This window comes from Gadus morhua, chromosome 4, assembly GCF_902167405.1.
Source record: "Gadus morhua chromosome 4, gadMor3.0, whole genome shotgun sequence".
Lineage (NCBI taxonomy): Eukaryota > Metazoa > Chordata > Actinopteri > Gadiformes > Gadidae > Gadus > Gadus morhua.
In genome coordinates this window covers 9,613,153-9,632,563 of record NC_044051.1, presented here as the reverse complement: position 1 = coordinate 9,632,563, position 19,411 = coordinate 9,613,153, and the positions used below count along the sequence as shown (strand labels likewise).

Here is a 19,411-nt window from a genome sequence, read left to right as displayed (position 1 = left end):
AAGTGAAGGTAAAAGGATAATGAGTGAGATTAAAACAGCCCTTGTCTCAATTTGTATTCCTAATGTTCCCTATTTGTTCTCTCTGGGGTATTTAACCGCACATCAATTTAATGCGCCGTTAATTTAACGCTCGCAACTGCCACAGTATAAATAAAATCCCGTCTCATTAGCATTTTGCGGGGAGGGGGGGGGGGGGTAATTAAACTCAATCCAAATGGACCTGTTTCCACACAATAAACTTCGGTGTGCAAAATGCGACGCGGCAACCTAAAAAAAACAACAAGGAGAAATGTACCGACGTAGATCCATTTTACACCGCCGTTTTTACTATTCCCTATTGTCCAATGTGACATTTCGGAGTGTGTTATGCGTTTCCTTCCTTCCTCGCACCAAACAAAAACCAAACACAAAGTCCTTGTACTGACCCGTTGCCTGCGACACGTGACAGCCTGCCTGTGACTGTGAGGAACTGCTGTGTTTCTGAACTGACCCGGAAAAAAAAGGAGCAGCTTCACGTAAGGAACGACCGGTGAAACGAGACACCACCTGGCCCCTTACCTGGCCGGGCAGCTCTCTACACAGTCCTGGCCCTGCCTTAGGAGGTGGGCTTTGCAGCGGACACACTCATGGCTGTGTTTGCCCGTGCAGGACAAACAGAAGGGGTGGCACGGATCACATCGGTGCTCCCTGTCGTCCTGGTAGTAGCCGGTAGGGCACGAGTCCACGCAGGAGCCGTCTGCAATGCACACACACACACACACGGACACACAAAGATGGGGAGACGGCGAGACGCACACGCGCTCAGACATGCGGAGAGAAACACACATGCACACACACACACACACACACACAAGGACACACACAGACATACACAGAAACACACACACACACTCACAGACAAACACATATACGCACACACAAGGACCCAAACGCGGACGCATGGACACACACGCATACCCACACAGAAGGAGACACACGCACACGCACACGCACACGCACACGCACACACACACACACAGGATTATTCGTCACAGCTGCATCCTGGAACATTTTGCCTGTGCAGACAGTAATGGTTTTATTCAGTGTGGGAAAGTCTTGTAACGTCTATAAAACGTGCTGAAGAAACGTGTGAGAGCACTGTCTTGAACTTGATAGGGCTTTAGGCAGTGCTTACTTGAGTATTTTAGGCCATTTTAACAAGTCCTAAATGAATTGAACGCTAGCACTGATTAGATCAGAGAAGCTCAGTCTAATTGTTTTAAAGTCGTGGCTCCACGGCACAACACACCATTACCATTTAGTGGATACTTTTATCTTAAGTGTCTCACCTCAGCATTGATTGATTTGGGTCTTTTTCAGATTCCGTTAACAAACAAGTAGGGCTGACGCTCAAGGATGCCTAGAGATAGGCTAGACATCGGGGTTCGAACCAAGATCCTTTGTGCTGGGAGTCAAACAACTCAACTCCCTATACCTTTAATGGCCAGCTCAACCCTCTGAGGTAATTTAACCTTTATATTCTGCATCGTTAGCCTCCTCGCATAATTGCCTAAGTAATCTTTTGGCCAAATTGGGATATCTTACCTAACTACTCGCCTCATGCTGCTGATTCACTGCGCCTCATTGGCTGTATCCTAAGCCAATTAGAGTGTTTTTTACATTCCATAATCACTATCAACCTAAGTCATCTATTTGACTTTTTAGGCTTAGTACAAGTTGAACCTTCAAATATGACTTTTCTATATTTTTTACATGCATATTTTATACATATATATATTCGGCAAATATGGCAATAATGCTATGAGGCTAGCGATATTAGGACCCTGTGGACGCGTCGCATGATCCCACTCACTGAGGAGCATGTGCCTGGGGTGGCAGGCAGAGCAGTGGGTGGTCCCGGGGCCGGAGCACTGGTGGCAGTACGGGTGACAGAGGATACACTCCCCGTCCTGGTCCAGGTAGCGGTGGGGCGGGCAGTGGGGGGCCGGCGGCAGGCAGCGGCCCCTGTCGTCGGGCCTCTGGTGCGACTGGCAGCTGACACAGGAGTCGGGGCGAGGGCCCAGGCAGGTCAGGCAGGAGGGGTCGCACTCTGGGGAGGAGGACGAGGTTAGCCTGGAGGCCTTCCAGTTAGCCTGGAGGCCTTTCAGTAAGCCTGGAGCTCTTTCAGTTAGCCTGGGGGCCTTCCAGTTAGCCTGGAGGCCTTTCAGTTAGCCTGGGGGCCTTCCAGTTAGCCCGGAGGCCTTTCAGTTAGCCTGGAGCTCTTTCAGTTAGCCCGGAGGCCTTTCAGTTAGCCTGGAGGCCTTTCAGTTAGCCTGGAGGCCTTTCAGTTAGCCTGGAGCTCTTTCAGTTAGCCTGGAGGCCTTTCAGTTAGCCTGGAGGCCTTTCAGTTAGCCTGGAGCTCTTTCAGTTAGCCTGGAGCTCTTTCAGTTAGCCTGGAGGCCTTTCAGTTAGCCTGGAGGCCTTCAGCAGGCGCTGTCTGAGTGGACTATGTCCGTACTGTCAGTGTTATCTGATCATGTGTGTGACTGCTATTGACTATGTATGTACTTTTATTGAGAATATGCACTGCATTTGTACAGCGTCCTTGGGTACCTTGAAATGCACGTTAAATTAAAATGTATTTTTTTTTTAATTATTATTATGCAGAGTGGCTCAGCAAGAAGGGGGTAAGAGCCGCTTGCTCAGTTAGGATGCCTAAGACACGTAGGATATATATATATATATACCGAACTATATATATACCGAACTATATAAATATATATATATATATATATATATATATATATATATATATATATATATATATATATGTATATATATATATATATATATATATATAAAGTACACTTGGGCTGTACTACAGTAATACACTAATCGAATGTCGCAATGATGGCTTAATAACGAAAAACAAAAGACTGAAACAAGACCCGGGTCTTTATATCATAAATAACCGGTTTGAAACGGGATTGTATATAAAGTATCGAGTATTCCCTCACAAGCTCAGCCCGGATGTCCAGTTACAGGGTGTCCGAACAGCACTGTATCACAGTCTGGGTTTCAAGAAAGCCTTGTTATGCTTCACACTGAACTATGTCGACACGTTGTTACTATGGCTGCAATCGCTCGGCTGCTCAACGCTTGGGTTGTGCCATTTAGAGACATAATTGTTTTGGAAATCAATCTCGCTCATCTGCCATCAAAGCCACTTTGTTTCTCATCGAGCAGATGGGGAGAGAGGAGAGACGCCTCATCCTACGATGTTACATCATTATCTTTGATGCTTCAATAGTTCTAACAACCATTTGGATCTGTGAATAATGACAAGTGTAGGATTACGTACTCTTATAAGCGTGAACCTAAAAGATAAAACCTGCAGAAGGGGAGAGTGGAGCCCCCTCTCCAGTGAGATGCAGGCTGGTTACTCCTATAAGTGAGATCAATGAAACAGCCTATACGTTAATGGTTAAATGTAGCGTACCTTGGCTGAGAGTCGGGGCGGTTTAAAGAGGAATAACGATAAATGCAGGACAAGCATTCATTTTCTCAGTGATTGAACATAATGAGGGCGCGTCTTTTCCACAATTAGTCTTGTGTACCATCAGTCTTGTGCACAATCGTATTAAGGTCACGTGATCTGCTCCTGTAATTGCTAGTTGCCATCCGACAACAAGGTAACGGTACTGCTCCTCTGCCCCACATATATATATACTGTATATATATCCACTTATATACATATATATACATACATATACAGTATATACACATAGACACACACATATATATAAAAATACACATCCTTTTTATGTGTCAAATAAAGTAAAGTGTAAGAGTTAAAGTAAAAAAAACAGATGCTATTGTTGGTAGGTCTTCTAGGATTTTCAGAATAGTGATCGATGCAATTTTCTCACTGTGTCTAAAATAATGGAAGCCTGTCCCAAATAAAGGTCCGATTATGATTTAGGTAATGATAATGAAAGAAAATAGAACCTGTGCTTATAGATTACGTTTAATGGTAATGGGAGCAGTATACTCGGCTGAACTTGGCTGTATAACCATATTAATAGTTGAACGCTGCTTCAAATCACATTAAATAGCTGAAGCCTTAAATACACATAACCCCCAAAGTCATGTCAGGACAGACGCAAATTGTTTTTGATGGATGCGGTCCAAAATAGACTAGTGGTTTCCTATTTAACATAGATTTGATACAGCCATGTTATATATCGGAAGCTGCTTGTGGGGCTCAGAACAATATGATTCTAATTGTTGCTAGTGTCTCGCTGCCAATATGAGGGAGCACATAATCCCTGTCTGATCCCAATGGTTGTTGAACGTTTGTCACCTTTGCACTCTCCAGTGAGGGCGTCCCGGTAGAAGTGGGCGGGGCATCTGGGCCGACACGCCCCGTTGTGGAGGGAGGCGTCGGGGTCGGAGCAGGTGTCACAGTCGTTGCTGCCGGGTCCGTCACACAGCAGGCAGGTGGGGTGGCAGCCCCCGCAGACCCTCTGATCCGCGTCGTCGTAGAAACGCTCGGGACAGTCGAGCACACAGTGGCCTTCGTGGAGGAAGTGGTACTCCTCACATTCTGCCAAAATAAAAGCGCAGGGGGTTGGGAAGGTCAAAAATCAATTTTCGAAAAAAGGGCAAATGAGTATTTAACTACTTTTGGTTATATACTTCCATTATTCGAATATAATCAGTTAATTTGTCTCCAGGTCTCAACAAAATGTAAAAAGAAAAAAAAAGAAATATCCTTTCATATCATGTTTTCGCTCGTATTTGTTATCAGTTAACGATACCAATAAATATATATATATATATATATAAAAAAAAAAAAGACATTAAAAATAATAACCATATAATCCCAGATTTAAAAGCACAGTTCCAATAAACCCTGTCCGTACCGGTGCACTGTCCGGGCGGGGTGCATCGCTGGCAGGCGGGGGGGCAGCGTAGGCAGCTCCCCCCCTGGGCGAGGTGGTCGGGGGGGCAGGTGGACACGCAGCGCGTCTGGAGCAGCAGGAGGGGGGGCTGGCAGCTCAGACAGTGGGTGCTGTTCTGCCCGCAGGACGCACAGCCCTCGGCGCAGCTGTGACACACCTGGCCCACGGCGTACCCCCTGTGGAGAGGGGGCGGGGGTTAGATGGGCCAAACAGGAAGCACTTCCCTCCCCGAGCTTCCTTTTTTGATGCCATGATTTAAAGGTGACATATTTTATTCCACCAGGTGTGAGTGCGATTAGCCGTTAAAAGCCGTTTTGAAAATCGGCCTCTTCTGACATCACCAGTGGGCGTGTCCACCTAGATCTGTGCTGGATAGATCAGTCCACCAGGCTACCCAGTGGACTGTAGCAAACGTTGCTCATCTATCCGTCACACATCTAGGTGGACACGCCCACTTGTGATGTCAGAAGAGGCAGATTTTCAAAACAGCTTGTAACGGCTAATCACACTCACACCTGGTGGAATAATATGTCACATTTAAAGAACGATTAGATTATTTTTTACTGAAAGTCGATATTTTGCGTGTGCAGACACAGACAACACAGTATCGATAGTGTGTCACCATTGCGCCAATATCAAACATATACACATGTGGCTACAGGCCAAACACAAACACTAGTTTAGGGATCGCAGCTCCGGGCAGAAGGGGTCGTATTCGGAGAGTAAACAAGATTCCGAGAGTAATCTATAATTCATTTGGACGCTTTTCCACGACTCAATCAACGAGCCTCGAAAGTTTTTTGGGTCGCAAGGACGCCGGCCGCCCTCACGAAGCGAGATGATCCACGGGTGATGGTTTTTTTGCACCAGCTGTTGCAAATATGGTAATTACCTCTCTGAGTATTCATCGTGGCCAAAAGAAACGAGATTCAGCCAAGAGAGAGAGAGAGAGGCTTTCGCAAGGACAATTCGACAAATACCATCTGACAGTTCCATCTGAAGTGATGCCACCGCACGATAATGAGACCCGAGGAAACGAAGCGGAGGGAAAGTAAACTTTTGACGACAGGGTAAAGTAACACCGATTTTAAGTTTTGCCTCGTCCTCCATTGTCCCCCTTTTCTCCCCTCTCAGCTCGTTTGTCTGACTCAACTGTCAAACTGTGTGTGTGTGTTGTTGTGTGTGACTGAGAGTGAGAGAGCGAGAGAGTGTGTGTGTAGGTGTGTGTGTGTGTGTGTATGTGTGTATGTGTGGTGTATGTGTGTGTGTGTGTGTGTGTGTGTGTATGTGTGTGTGTGTGTGTGTGTGTGTGTGTGTGTGTGTGTGTGTGTGTGTGTGTGTGTGTGTGTGTGTGTGTTTGTGTGTGCTAGTTGTGATCCTGACAAAGTAACCTGGCCTGGTGGACAAATGACCCACTTTCCAACTTTCAACTCAGTGTTTTACACAAAGGCCTCCTTAAATATGTGTGGACTTTGACTGCACGATAAATCTTCATTACACTTTTGAGCAACCCCAAAGTCATCTCCTTTACTCTAATGTGAAACGTATGCATTTTTTGTATTGTAAGACTAAATGCGTATTACAGTAAGTGAAGTATTACAGGTACTTTGTATTTTAGGATATTCTAAATATTGTTCTCATGTATGTTGTTATTATAGAGTTAAAACATCTCACTTTGCATCGTGATCCAATGATCGCTTTCAAACCTCGAAGAGATTCATACTGATGACCTTAACCCTGACCCCCTGAAGAGAGATTCTATACCACTGACCCTTAACCCTAACCCTCTATTGAGATTCTATACCACTGACCCTAATCCTAACCCTCTATTGAGATTCTATACCACTGACCCTTAACCCTAACCCTCTATTGAGATTCTATACCACTGACCCTAATCTTAACCCTCTATTGAGATTCTATACCACTGACCCTTAACCCTAACCCTCTATTGAGATTCTATACCACTGACCCTAATCCTAACCCTCTATTGAGATTCTATACCACTGACCCTTAACCCTAACCCTCTATTGAGATTCTATACCACTGACCCTAATCCTAACCCTCTATTGAGATTCTATACCACTGACCCTCTTGAGAGTTTCCATACTACGACCCTAACCCTGACACTATAGAGAGATACTATACCGCTGACCCTAACCCTGACCCTATAGAATGATTCCAAACTCGTTGACCCTAACCCTGACCCTCTGGAGAGAGTCATACCACTGACCCCAACTCTCTGAAGAGAAACCACTGAAGAGAGACCGCTGACCCTAACCCTCTATAGATAGAGTGCTGAAGAGAGACCGCTGACCCTAACCCTGACCCTCTATAGATAGAGTGCAGAAGAGAGACCGCTGAAGAGAGACCGCTGACCCTAACCCTCTATAGATAGAGTGCTGAAGAGAGACCGCTGACCCTAACCCTGACCCTCTATAGATAGAGTGCTGAAGAGAGACCGCTGAAGAGAGACCGCTGACCCTAACCCTCTATAGATAGAGTGCTGAAGAGAGACCGCTGACCCTAACCCTGACCCTCTATAGATAGAGTGCTGAAGAGAGACCGCTGAAGAGAGACCGCTGACCCTAACCCTGACCCTCTGAAGACAGAGCGCTGAAGAGAGACCGCTGAAGAGAGACCGCTGAAGAGAGACCGCTGAAGAGACCGCTGAAGAGAGCGCTGAAGAGAGCGCTGAAGAGAGACTGCTGAAGAGAGACCGCTGACCCTAACCCTGACTCTCTGAAGACAGAGCGCTGAAGAGAGAGTGCTGAAGAGAGACCGCTGAAGAGAGAGCGCTGAAGAGAGACCGCTGAAGAGAGACCGCTGAAGAGAGAGCGCTGAAGAGAGAGTGCTGAAGAGAGACCGCTGAAGAGAGACCGCTGACCCTAACCCTGACCCTCTGAAGACAGAGCGCTGAAGAGAGACCGCTGAAGAGAGACCGCTGAAGAGAGACCGCTGAAGAGAGACCTCTGACCTGTCACACTGGTGGACGCAGGTCCCGTCCTGCAGCAGCCAGGTTGCTGCTGCCTGGAGGGGGGGCTGGCAGTGGAGGCAGCGCTGGGCGTCCTCACACTGCACGCAGCCGGGGGCGCACGCCTGGCACACACCCCGCGCCACGTCCTCAAAGCTGGCCGGGGGACACCGGGACACACACGTCCGCTGCTGGGTCAGGTAGCGGCCTGGTGGAAGAGGAGAGAGGTGACTGGGATGGACGTTACAGTGTAAGGGTAAGGGGATGGCACACATGCATCGTCAACACATACACATACGCACGCGTACGTAAAAACATCTACACAGCGAGTGTCTGTGTAGATGTGACTGTGCTAATCGTTACAGTGAAAGGTTGAAGGGGTTGGTATGCATGGCATACGCTCACACACCGACTTATCGACACATTCACACAAACGTACACAAACACATCGAGAAGTTGTCTGGGTGTGTGAGTTTGACATCAGTCTGACATTATATTACCTTCCGAGTGTGTCTCGGTATGTGAGTTTGATATCAGTCTGACTTTATGTTAGAGTTGCAGTATATCTGGCTGTGTGAGTTTGACATCAGTCTGACTTTATGTTAGAGTTGCAGTATGTCTGACTGTGTGAGTTTGACATCAGTCTGACTTTATGTTAGAGTTGCAGTGTTTCTGGGTAGAGGATTTTTTTGGTAGACAGACCTTTGCCACATGTTGTACACTGGTTTCTCTCCCTCCCAGAACAGGTCTCACAGACAGGATGGCATTCCTTACAAACTCCATCATCTGGACATAGAGGTACAGCACAACCGGCTAAGAAAGACATTGACTCTCTATTAATGAAGCTCTGCTTAAAAGTGAGTCACTGCTACTTTCAGAAACATTTCTCAAATATGCCAAAGGTACACATGGGGATTGAACCAGTCAGTTAGGGAGTCTAACTGGTTACATTATTAATATTAATTAATTTTATATTATTTCTAGAGATAACAGAGTTAATGACCCTGAATGCTCAACGATACTAATTGGTGTTTTTTTTAGAGTTGATTGTAGAGTGCTTTTCGACAAAGTGCAAAGTCAGACTTCATCAACTTTTTTTGTGCTGTGTCTTCAATCCTACGAAAGAAAAACGTAGGTTCAGACGATCTTTGGTGAGCCTGCCTCAGTTCTCCTCCCGTTATTGATACGGTGTGAATGCAGTGGCCCTTTCCCTTAATTAGCATATTATCTGTTGAGGACTCATTAATGACTCGTCTCCGCAGAGTGTACTGACCGATGGCGAAAGGTGCGGTACTTTCCCATCCAACTAAGTATAACATCTATAGAAAACACTAAAATATCTCTCTATAGATATATCATAACGTTTATTTATCAACCATAATCTCTATCTTAATATGATAACGTGTAAATATTGTAACTTCTCTGTATGTTATACTCTCTGTCTATCTCTGTATATAATAACACCTATATTTACTTTTGCTTATACTCTTCTATGTATCCAAAAAACCTGAGTAGGCGAAACGTTAGAAAAACGTAAAAATGGCAACCGATCACCGTGACGATCCAATATGGCCGACACGACCGTGAGTCGTGACCGCCACCCCCTGAAGACTCACCGCCTTGAAAGGTCCTACCAGGACAGAGCACCTGGTCGGCAGCGCATCTTCCTCCAGCCAGCCGCTTCCCCGCCGCACACGAGAGGCAGTCTTCTTCCTCGGGCCCGGCGCAGGTCAGGCAGCCCGGGTGACACTCCTCACACACGTGGGTGTCGTCGTCCGCATAGGCGCCGTCCAGGCACGCCGCAACGCACACTCCCTCTGGGGGGGGGGGGGGGGGAGAGGGCGAGGGCAGAGACGAGGGTGAGGCCTTCACTCCTCACTCTGTTTGTTCCTCTAGAACAAAAACTCTGTTTTTATTCGTTACTACCTTTTATTTCTAGACTTGACTGGCAAACCAATAACCAATTTAGTTTTCAGTTTGGCTTAACTTTTTTCTATTTTGTTTTTTTGTTTTGATTGTACTCTACTCTGTGTAGTTTTGAACGTGAACTATTCTCTTTATGGGAGAAAGCAATGTGGCGACGCACAGGTTTCGCCAGTGGCTCGGGAGGTAGAACAGGTCGACTAGCAAGCGGAAGGTTGCTAGTACGATCCGAGTGTTGAGGAGGTTTCCCTGAGCACTGTGGGCTACGCCGTTGGTGTGTGAAAACGTGTGCATGAATGGTTGAATGTCAGGCAATAATTGTAAAGCGCTGTGTGTGGCCACTGGTTAGAGAAAGCGCAGTATAAAGTTGATTTAAACAGACAGAGCAGGAAGGGGCCGCCGGGGCTTCTACTGATTAACAGCCGTAGAATGATGGAGATAATAAGCATGCGGAAGCGAGGTGCATCGCACACACAGCCTGTCTCGAAAACCCAAACACACACATACCTACACACACACATACACACACATACCTACACGCACACACACACACACACACACACACACACACACATACCTAGAAGCACACACACAAACACACACGCACACACACACACACACACACACACACACACATACACATTATACACACACAGGTACTGTAGATAAACACACTCAGGAAGACAGACAGACACACATTCTCAAACACATACTTCATATGACTTTTGCTGGCTTGGTAATCTATGTGTGTGTTGTTTATGTGTATGTATGTTGTTGTGTGTGTGTATGCGGGTGTTTGTGTGTATGTGGGTGTGTATGTGTGTGTGTGTGTGTTGGTCTGTCTGGATGAACACGTTCAGGAAGACAGACACACGTACACACACACACACACACACTTCATGTGTGTGTGACTCCTTGCTTGTGGTCGAACGACGTAGCAGCACCAGATAAACAGGTCCGTCTCACACCAAAGGTACAAAGGTGAAGGAACCAGCAGCATACCAGATAAGAGACTGTTTGTCTCACACCAGTACCGAGGTGGGGCCCGACCACATACCCGATAAGAACAGGTCCGTCTCACACCAGTAGCACTGGTGCGCATCGCAGCTCACACAACTCGGATCGCAGGGCACGCAGGTCATATCGGCCTCCACGCTGTACGTCTTAGCCGGGCAGTATTTGTAGCAGCCATCCTGAAAGCTGATAACGCACCACGACGACAACAACAACAACACAAACAGCAACACAGAGTCGGTAGGGACTTCAGCACCGCGGTACTGCCGCCGCTGCTTCTGAAGCTAATCCCTGACAGCGGTTTGGCTATTAGTGTGTATGTATCAGAAGGGGTGGGGAGGCCAGGGCGAGAGAGCATGATCAGAGGGGAGAAGGAGAGAGCGAGGGGGTGCACGAGCCTTACTTGTAGAAGCCCTGGGTGCAGGACAGACAGTGCCTGGGGTTATCTGTGGGAAACAGACAAACATACTCAGCTCTGCCTTTCAGGAGAGCTGGCTGCCAACGAGACGCCTTGTAAACATGGCCGGGGATGCACACACTCACACACACACACACACACACACACACATGCACACACACACACACACACACACACACACACGCAGGCGCGGATATAAATAAACAAATACACACATCCCCTTATCCGTCTGTTTTTTTTTTTTTTAAACGGCTCACAATGACACACACACATACACACACACAGACACACACATACACACAAAGAGAGCCCACACACAAGAATGTCGCTTGTAAGTGACTCCCTAGCACCGTGACAAAAGACTGATACACACACACACAAACACACACACACAAAGACGAATATACACACACACACACACACATTTTTTTGTAAAACACACACACACACACAAGTCTATGAAACAAATGCATTGGGCGAGAAGTCCTGTCCTAGCCAGGTCTGGTTTGGAGAAAGCATGTTTAGTGATTTGATGATGATGATGATGATGATGAGTAGGAGGATGATGAGGATGATGATGATGATGAGTAGGAGGATGACGATGAGGAGGATGAAGAATACTTACACAGGACACACTTTTTACAGCCCTCCTCGCACGCCATGCAGTCATCATAATCTGGATCCTCCACTTCCCCTGAGAGAGAGGGAGAGAGGGAGAGAGTGAGAGAGAGAGAGAGAGAGAGAGAGAGAGAGAGAGAGAGAGAGAGAAAGAGAGAGAGAGGGTGTGAGAGTTAGAGTTAGAGTGAGGGAGAGGCAGAGAGAGCAAAGAGAAAGAGAGAGAGCAAAGGAGAGAGGGGGAAGGGGAAGAAAGAAAGTGGGATAAGTGACGCGTGTGGCACATGATAGTTAATACTTTAATGATTCACGATGATGAGGATCTTAGGTGGTTTGAATTCTGACAGCTACTCAACACACCTCTATCAAAGCCTTATTTTTTACGATTTATTTTTGCATTGTTATCCTTTATGATGGCTTGAGATGGACAGGAAGCGATGGGAGAGAAAGGGGAGGACATGCAGCAAAGGACCCCGGGCAGGCATCGAACCCGCGTCGCTGCGGTCCGGACTGAGCCTTAACGGTACGCGCTCTACCGGGTGAGCCACCGGTGCACCCCCCCCCCCCCCAAGCCGCTGCTCTTAAAGCCACCTCAGATAAACGCGTCGAAACCACCGAAAGGCGAAAGGCGAGGATTCCAATGGGGCCGTCCCTTTTTTTCTCGCTCACCTTCCCCGCACTCCTGCTTCACACACACGCCCTCCGAGAGGTAGAAGGAGGCGTTGCAGGCCAGGCAGCGGCCCGGCCCGCTGCAGAGCTGGCAGTGGGCGGGGCAGGCCTCGCAGGTCTGGTTGCGGCTGTGGTGGAAGCCCTCGGGGCAGGTCTGCACACACTGGCGCTCGAACAGGTAGCGGTCCAACCGGAACTTATCTGGGAGGACCACAGCGGTTACCGGGTGTAGGAGAGGGTTATGGGGAACCTGACTGCATGGTGGTATACTGTTATGGGTGTTGTTATGAGAGAATCTGACTCAATGATTACATGTTAGTGTTGTTATTGTTGTTATGAGAGATGGAAGCCGGAATCTGATTCAATGATTACATGTTAGTGTTGTTATTGTTGTTGTGAGAGATGGGTATGGGGAGTTGACGTCATGTTTGCATACAGTTATTATCGTTATTATGAGAGACGGTAAGGGGATTCTGACTCAATGATTACATGTTATTGTTGTTATTGTTGTTATGAGATGGTAGAGGGAAACTGACTCCATGATTACATGTTATTGCTATTGTTGTAATTATCATTATATTATTATTATTATTATTAATAATTGTGTAGCTCCTCTACAGACATAGAAAAACACACGCACACACACATACTTTATCAAACTTAATTTCTCTCTCTCACACACACACACACACACACACACAAACACGCACACACTCATCATTCCTCTACTCTCACTCATGCATAAAAAATGTGTCTCTCAAGCACAAACACACACACAATGGATCTCTCTGTGTCTTTCTCTCTCTCTTTCTCTCTCTCTCTCTGTCTGTCTGTCTGTCTGTCTGTCTGTCTCTCTGTCTCTCTGTCTCTCTCTCTCTCTCTCTCTCTCTCTCTCTCTCTCTGTTCTCTCTCTCTCTCTCTCCTCTCTGTCTCTCTCTCTCTCTCTCCTCTCTCTCTCTCTCTCTCTCTCTCTCTCTCTCTCTCTCTCTCTCTCTCTCTCTCAGAGACACAGACACCCCCCCCCCCCCCCCCACCACAGGGTGTGTGAGCGGCTGTTACCCATGTCACAGCTGGAGCAGCTGGCTCCCCCGTCGTCCACACAGGTGGCGCAGGTATGGTCACACAGGTGGCAGCGGCCCCCGGAGCCGTACCTCCCTGGGGGGCACGCCTCCACACAGGCCCCCTCGTCTAGGAAGCTGTGGAGACACCACGAGGGGCCCGTCAGCTCTCAGCCAGGGAGGTGAACCCCTCAACCCCCTTCCTGAGGCTAGCACTGATATGCGAGGAGAAGTTCAGGAATAAAAAATGAAACCGCTTGTTTTGTTGACTCAACACTTCAAAGATGATGTTTTGACCCCATTTTACGAGCCGAATACAGTCCATGCTCTCAAATCGTGGGAAAAAGCTAAACGTTATTTTGCTATACAGGTGGGAAGGATAGTGAGATGGGGTTATGGGGTGTTCGAATCCTAGCCGGAAGGGACGGTGTTCAAAACCGCAATGCATAACCCCTAACCCAAGATACCGTCTAACCCAGTGGTTCTCAACCTTTTTTGAGCAAACGCCACCCTGACCTTACCCTGATCCTCTGGTGCCCCCCCCCCCACGCCCACTCACACTCATGTTATATTGCTTAAAGCTGTCAATGCATCTTTTCATTGATTTTGCGTTGGTCACTAATAGCAATGAATGCCCTCTAAGTCGGTTTTTGTGCAAAAAATATAAAAATATTAATGAATATTAGATACTCCTGGCCGCCACGTCTCCCGTCGTGCCCCGGCCGCAGCACCCTGTGGCCCGGGCACCGTGACCTTAGGCACCGCGACCACTCCCGCCATGCCCCGTGAACGAATGAATGAATGGCCCGGGAACCACGGGCACCGCGGCCCGGGCAACCCGGACTCCACGAAAACAGATCGCGCGCAGAGGCCTAATTAGGCCTATATATTTTGTATTTGAAATGCAACGGTCTTGGAGACTACGCTCAGAGCAGCTGGATCTGAACAAGAGGAAGGAGGAAAACGGGCTATGAAACAAAATTTAATATTTTTTTCTTGCTATCGGCCATGTTTGATTGTGTTGGTTATTGAACTGTTAACCCGCGAAGGTGGGTTATGTTTATCAGCGTTACTATAGAGATCATGACGATAGCTGATGTAACGGGAGTCCGGGCGTGTGCAGGACCGAACCGCGCTGTATTATCACTGTTCCACTGCGCATAGACAGTAAAAAGTAGCTGAGACGGTAGATGGGTTAGAAATCAATAAATGAAAATAGGCTATTTATTTCAGGTAGCCTATTTTTTCACCCCCAAAAAAAAAAGAATTTTAAAAAGTTTTTTGTTTTTTTTATAAAACCAAAAATGGAATCACGTTCCCAGCGCCCCCCTAGGTTGTGCGAACGCCCCCCAGGGGGCGGTACCGCCCCCCGTTGAGATACCATGATCTAACCCCTACCTGCTCATTAATGACATGCAGCTGAATCCAGTGTCACTTTGCATAAAAGCACATGCTAAATTACTCAATAGTCAAAGTACTACTAGACATTTTAAACATTAAACACATCTATGAAAACATAGTATTCAAGTATTCAAAAAAGTTACAATGTGACAAGGGACTGTTAAGCCAGGGCTGGTCGCTGAGACTGACTCAGCAGATACCATCCAATAAGATTCATGAACCCAGAGAATGTCCCCCCCCGCCCGCCGCCCCCCCCTCTCGCCCCCCCCCCCCCCCCCCCCCCCCCCCCCCCCCCCCCCTCTCGCCCCCCCTCTCCCCCCCCCCCCCCCCCCACACACTCAAAAACAGTAAATCATGTCCTTCTAAAACAAAACTAATTTAATATCAAAAACCACACACTGACTCGTAATGAGAACACATCACCGGCGTAGGTTTTTTTTTACAACAAACAGGACGAGAGATATAAGCCCTCTCTCTGCCTCCCGCCCCCCAAATCCCTGTGAATGATGCCCCTGACTGAGGCTGTCTGGTGAGTGTCTGGTTCCTCCCTGTTCCAAAGACAAGCCGATCTGACCGTGAAGAAGCACAGCTGATGCACTGGTGGCTCCCGGGGCCCGCGCACTTCACGCAGGTCTGGTCGCAGGGCTGGCAGGGCCCCTGCTCTTGCTGGTACAGGCCTGGTAGACAACAACAACAACAACAACAACAACATCAGACGCTGATGGAACCCATGATTCAATGACCCGCACATCCCCAGGTATATATATTCACTGGTACTTTTATAGGCTTTTTCTTTTTTTTTACTATCGGGACAATGACAGGGAAATGGATTAAGGCAGATTAAAGAAGAAATACATCAAACAAAACGCATTTAGAGGGGATCGGCTGGGAGGGGAAAGCACATTGTGCGCTAACCACTTAGCCATCGGCGCCACAGGGATGGTTTGGAGCTGCGATGCTATGCTACATGCTGTTCCCCCTCCTGCTCTCCCGCCTCTCCTCACTTTCCTCACTCTCCAACCGTAAAACCATGTTTACGATTTTAAAATATGAACGAGGTTGGCTGAGGCACGACCGACGTCGACACCTCATCTTACCGTTATCGAGGAAGGACCACCAAACACATTGATTTCTTCCTTGTTCTTGTGGGGGGGATTTTTTTCACTTTTGTCCACCCCTCAGCCGCGCAACTCATTACAAACATTATTCACTCCGATGGCCGTGTGTTATCGATCCCTCCGCGAGGGAAACGATCAACCCCACCCCTACGGTCCCACCACCACCAACCCCATCCCCACCACCACCACCACCACCTCCACCACCACCACCACCTCCACCACCACCTCTCTCCATCGAAGGCTGGGGGGGAAAAGCAATTATCGAAGGCTTGGCTTGTATGAGCCTTGTAGTGGCGCTGGGGGCGACCCCGCCCAGCTACTGTGTTGGGCTTTAGATTAAAGAGGCTCACCGTCCCCGCACACGGTGCTCAGCACACATGCGCCCTCGTGAAGGCTGTGGCCCCCGGAGCAGCTGGTGCAGAGGTCCCCAACCGGCCCCGAACACGTCCCGCAGCTGGGGTCGCACCTTGGGAGGGGAGAGAGAGAGCTGGGGATGGATGGGAGGACTACAGAGAGGGAGAGCGGCTGGTAGGCCCCGCAGGCACACACGAGCAAATAGCCGAGCATGGGGGTACAGATAAACACACACACATACGCAGAGGAACACACACACACGCAAACACCCACCCAACGAGGTTTAAATAAACACACACACACACGCCAACAGCCACACGCCGAGATATAGATAAACGCACACACATACACAGACAGACAGAAACACACACACACACACACACACACACACACAGAATCATACACACACGGAAACATGCACACATGGGGGTACAAATAAACACACACACAGTCATACACACACGCAAACTCCCACACACAGAGGTACAAATAAACACACACACACACACACACACACACACACACACACACACACACACACACACACACACACAGAATCATACACATACGCAAACACCCACACAGAGAGGTAAATATAAAAAAGCACACACACAGACAGAAACATAAGCACAAGCAAACACCCACACAGCGGTACAAATAAACACACAAACACAGAATCACACACACACCAAAACACACACACACACACACACACACACACACACACACACACACACACACACACACACACACACACACACACACACACACACACAAACACACACACAGAGAAGTACACATGAACACCCACAAATGCACAGGCGAACACCGTCCCAAACACTCACACATACATAAACATACCCACACAAAGGCTATATAAAACCCTGCTGCAACACAGACACACACACACATTAACATTAACACAGAGACACACCCATTTACATAGATACCCACACTGAACACCCGCACGCACGCACACACACACACACAGACACACACACACACACACACACACACACACACACACACACACACCCCAGTGATCTCCTCACCTCCTACACGTCCCCTGACTGGAGGCGGTCTCCTCGGGCCCCCCGGCCCCCACCAGGTAGAAGCCGGGGCTGCAGGACGACACACACCTCCACTCTTCCATCAGGTAGCCCGCCGCACACTGGTCACAGGCCTCCACCCCCCCACCTGTACCCCAAAGAACACACGGGACTCACACACTAGCCGTACGGGGGGGGGGGGGGGCATGTGTGTGGGGGCAGGCTATTTTGGGGGGATGGAGGTGCCAGGAATCCCCCCCTCCTCCCCCCCTACACACACACACACACACATACACGGATGCCAATGTGCATGACCTTTTATGAGCAAGCCACACAAAGTATGTCGTGTGTCTCTGGAGCTGTGAGGGGACCACAGCCTCAACCGCGGCGCGGCAAAGGTTCACATTGGACGCACCTATTGACCCCGTGACCTTTGACCTTCTCGCCGAGGTCTCTCCTACCTGCACAGGTGGCGCACGCCCGGTCGCAGGGCTCGCAGGTGTTGTCCTCGGTGTCCAGGTAGAAGCCCAGACCGCAGCTCGTCTGGCACCGGTTTCCCTGCAGACTGGAGCGAAGGGGGAGGGAGAGAGACGGTGACACACCGCGGGCCAATCACGGGACGCCCTGAGGATGACTCATCGCCATCGAGCTGCTGGCCCCACAGCGCAGAACCGCCGGCTCAGAACTGACTCAGAGGAAATCCTGTTCAACATGGAGAGCTACATGGTGGGGTCATATGTTCTGAGAATATTATAAAGTGTCTCGTGTTATTTATATTATTTCTTGCTTTGGAACAGAAACCGGATGGTGTAGTTAGTGGGGTATTTTATTTCCAAGCTGAATGGTAATGGGTTCCATCCCTTATGCCCACAGCCTACTCAGAGGAATCCTTGAGTAAGATGCCCAGCAATCAATACCTCCGCCTTAATGACACGTTAAAGCATTTATTTAAAAATGTAGCGCATAAAAGTGCCTGCTAAACAGTAAATATAACCTTCTTATTACTTTGATAAGGAGGCAGGCAAAAAATGCTGCAATTTATTCTAAAGGCTCCCGTGAAGAGAGATGATGATTATAAAAAGCAGCGAGAGAGGGAATCAGTATTCTCTGTGTCTGAAGGTAGGGGGGGGGGGGGGGGGGGGGGGTGGGGGGGGAAGGCGGTGTTTACCGAGCAGTTAATTCAACCATCATGAGAGAATTTGGTTCACCTTGTGCCTGGTTTGCATTCTGTGCAGATGCTGGAAGAGGTGCACTTCAAGCAGTTTTCGCTGCACTTCTTGCACGTATTTGCATCTTTGGGGAAATCAGACAATACACAAGGCATACACATCAGAATGATTAATCGCTCGCACTCAAAAACAGACTCAACCGCAGTTACACAAACAAGACTTTTCATTTTCAGACCCCGGATCCAGCGCTGCTTTCGCAATTGCTAGAGACACTTATCTTGATTTAAGCGCTTTTTTTCTCTCGACAAGAACAGAGCATTACGCTCGAAAAAACCATATACATATATATGCGGCTTTCAGGAAAAGCCGGCGTGAGGAATTGCTTCTGTGCTTTAATGGTATGGTAAAGTTTTTCAAAGTGAACGTTTTTTTAACGCGGTACTTTAGGAGGTGCGAGGGAAGCCCTTCTCTACCGTGATACAGGTAACCGCCCGCCTCACAGCTGGTGACGCACAGACCGGGGGTCTCATGGCTGAGGTGGTGGCCCGGCTGGCACGTGACACACTGGTCGCTGCGGCTGCCGCTGCAGCTCCCGCAGGTCGGGAAGCACCGCTTGCAGCGACGCCGGTCGCCCCACGAGCCGGCCGGACACGCCGAGACGCAAGATCTGTGGGCGGGGTGGTTGGGGGGGGGGGGGGTGGGTTGGGTC

The 19,411-nt window shown here is 48.5% G+C and overlaps 1 protein-coding gene across 1 annotated transcript in view; it reads right to left on the bottom strand.

Moving 5' to 3' along the window:
* The window catches only part of pcsk5a (proprotein convertase subtilisin/kexin type 5a), a 37,321-nt gene that overhangs the window by 4,866 nt on the left and 13,044 nt on the right, over positions 1 to 19,411 (bottom strand). Inside the window, exons 16-33 of the mRNA XM_030355691.1 lie at positions 19,176 to 19,369; positions 18,742 to 18,826; positions 17,995 to 18,098; positions 17,537 to 17,681; positions 16,481 to 16,596; positions 15,587 to 15,689; positions 13,613 to 13,749; positions 12,554 to 12,754; positions 11,895 to 11,963; positions 11,255 to 11,297; positions 10,895 to 11,037; positions 9,531 to 9,731; positions 8,617 to 8,700; positions 7,918 to 8,122; positions 4,905 to 5,119; positions 4,343 to 4,585; positions 1,853 to 2,089; positions 559 to 736 (exon numbers count right to left, since the gene is read on the bottom strand). Coding sequence (XP_030211551.1) covers positions 559 to 736; positions 1,853 to 2,089; positions 4,343 to 4,585; positions 4,905 to 5,119; positions 7,918 to 8,122; positions 8,617 to 8,700; positions 9,531 to 9,731; positions 10,895 to 11,037; positions 11,255 to 11,297; positions 11,895 to 11,963; positions 12,554 to 12,754; positions 13,613 to 13,749; positions 15,587 to 15,689; positions 16,481 to 16,596; positions 17,537 to 17,681; positions 17,995 to 18,098; positions 18,742 to 18,826; positions 19,176 to 19,369 — 2,703 coding nt within the window. The remainder of the gene's footprint in view (positions 1 to 558; positions 737 to 1,852; positions 2,090 to 4,342; positions 4,586 to 4,904; positions 5,120 to 7,917; positions 8,123 to 8,616; positions 8,701 to 9,530; positions 9,732 to 10,894; positions 11,038 to 11,254; positions 11,298 to 11,894; positions 11,964 to 12,553; positions 12,755 to 13,612; positions 13,750 to 15,586; positions 15,690 to 16,480; positions 16,597 to 17,536; positions 17,682 to 17,994; positions 18,099 to 18,741; positions 18,827 to 19,175; positions 19,370 to 19,411) is intronic.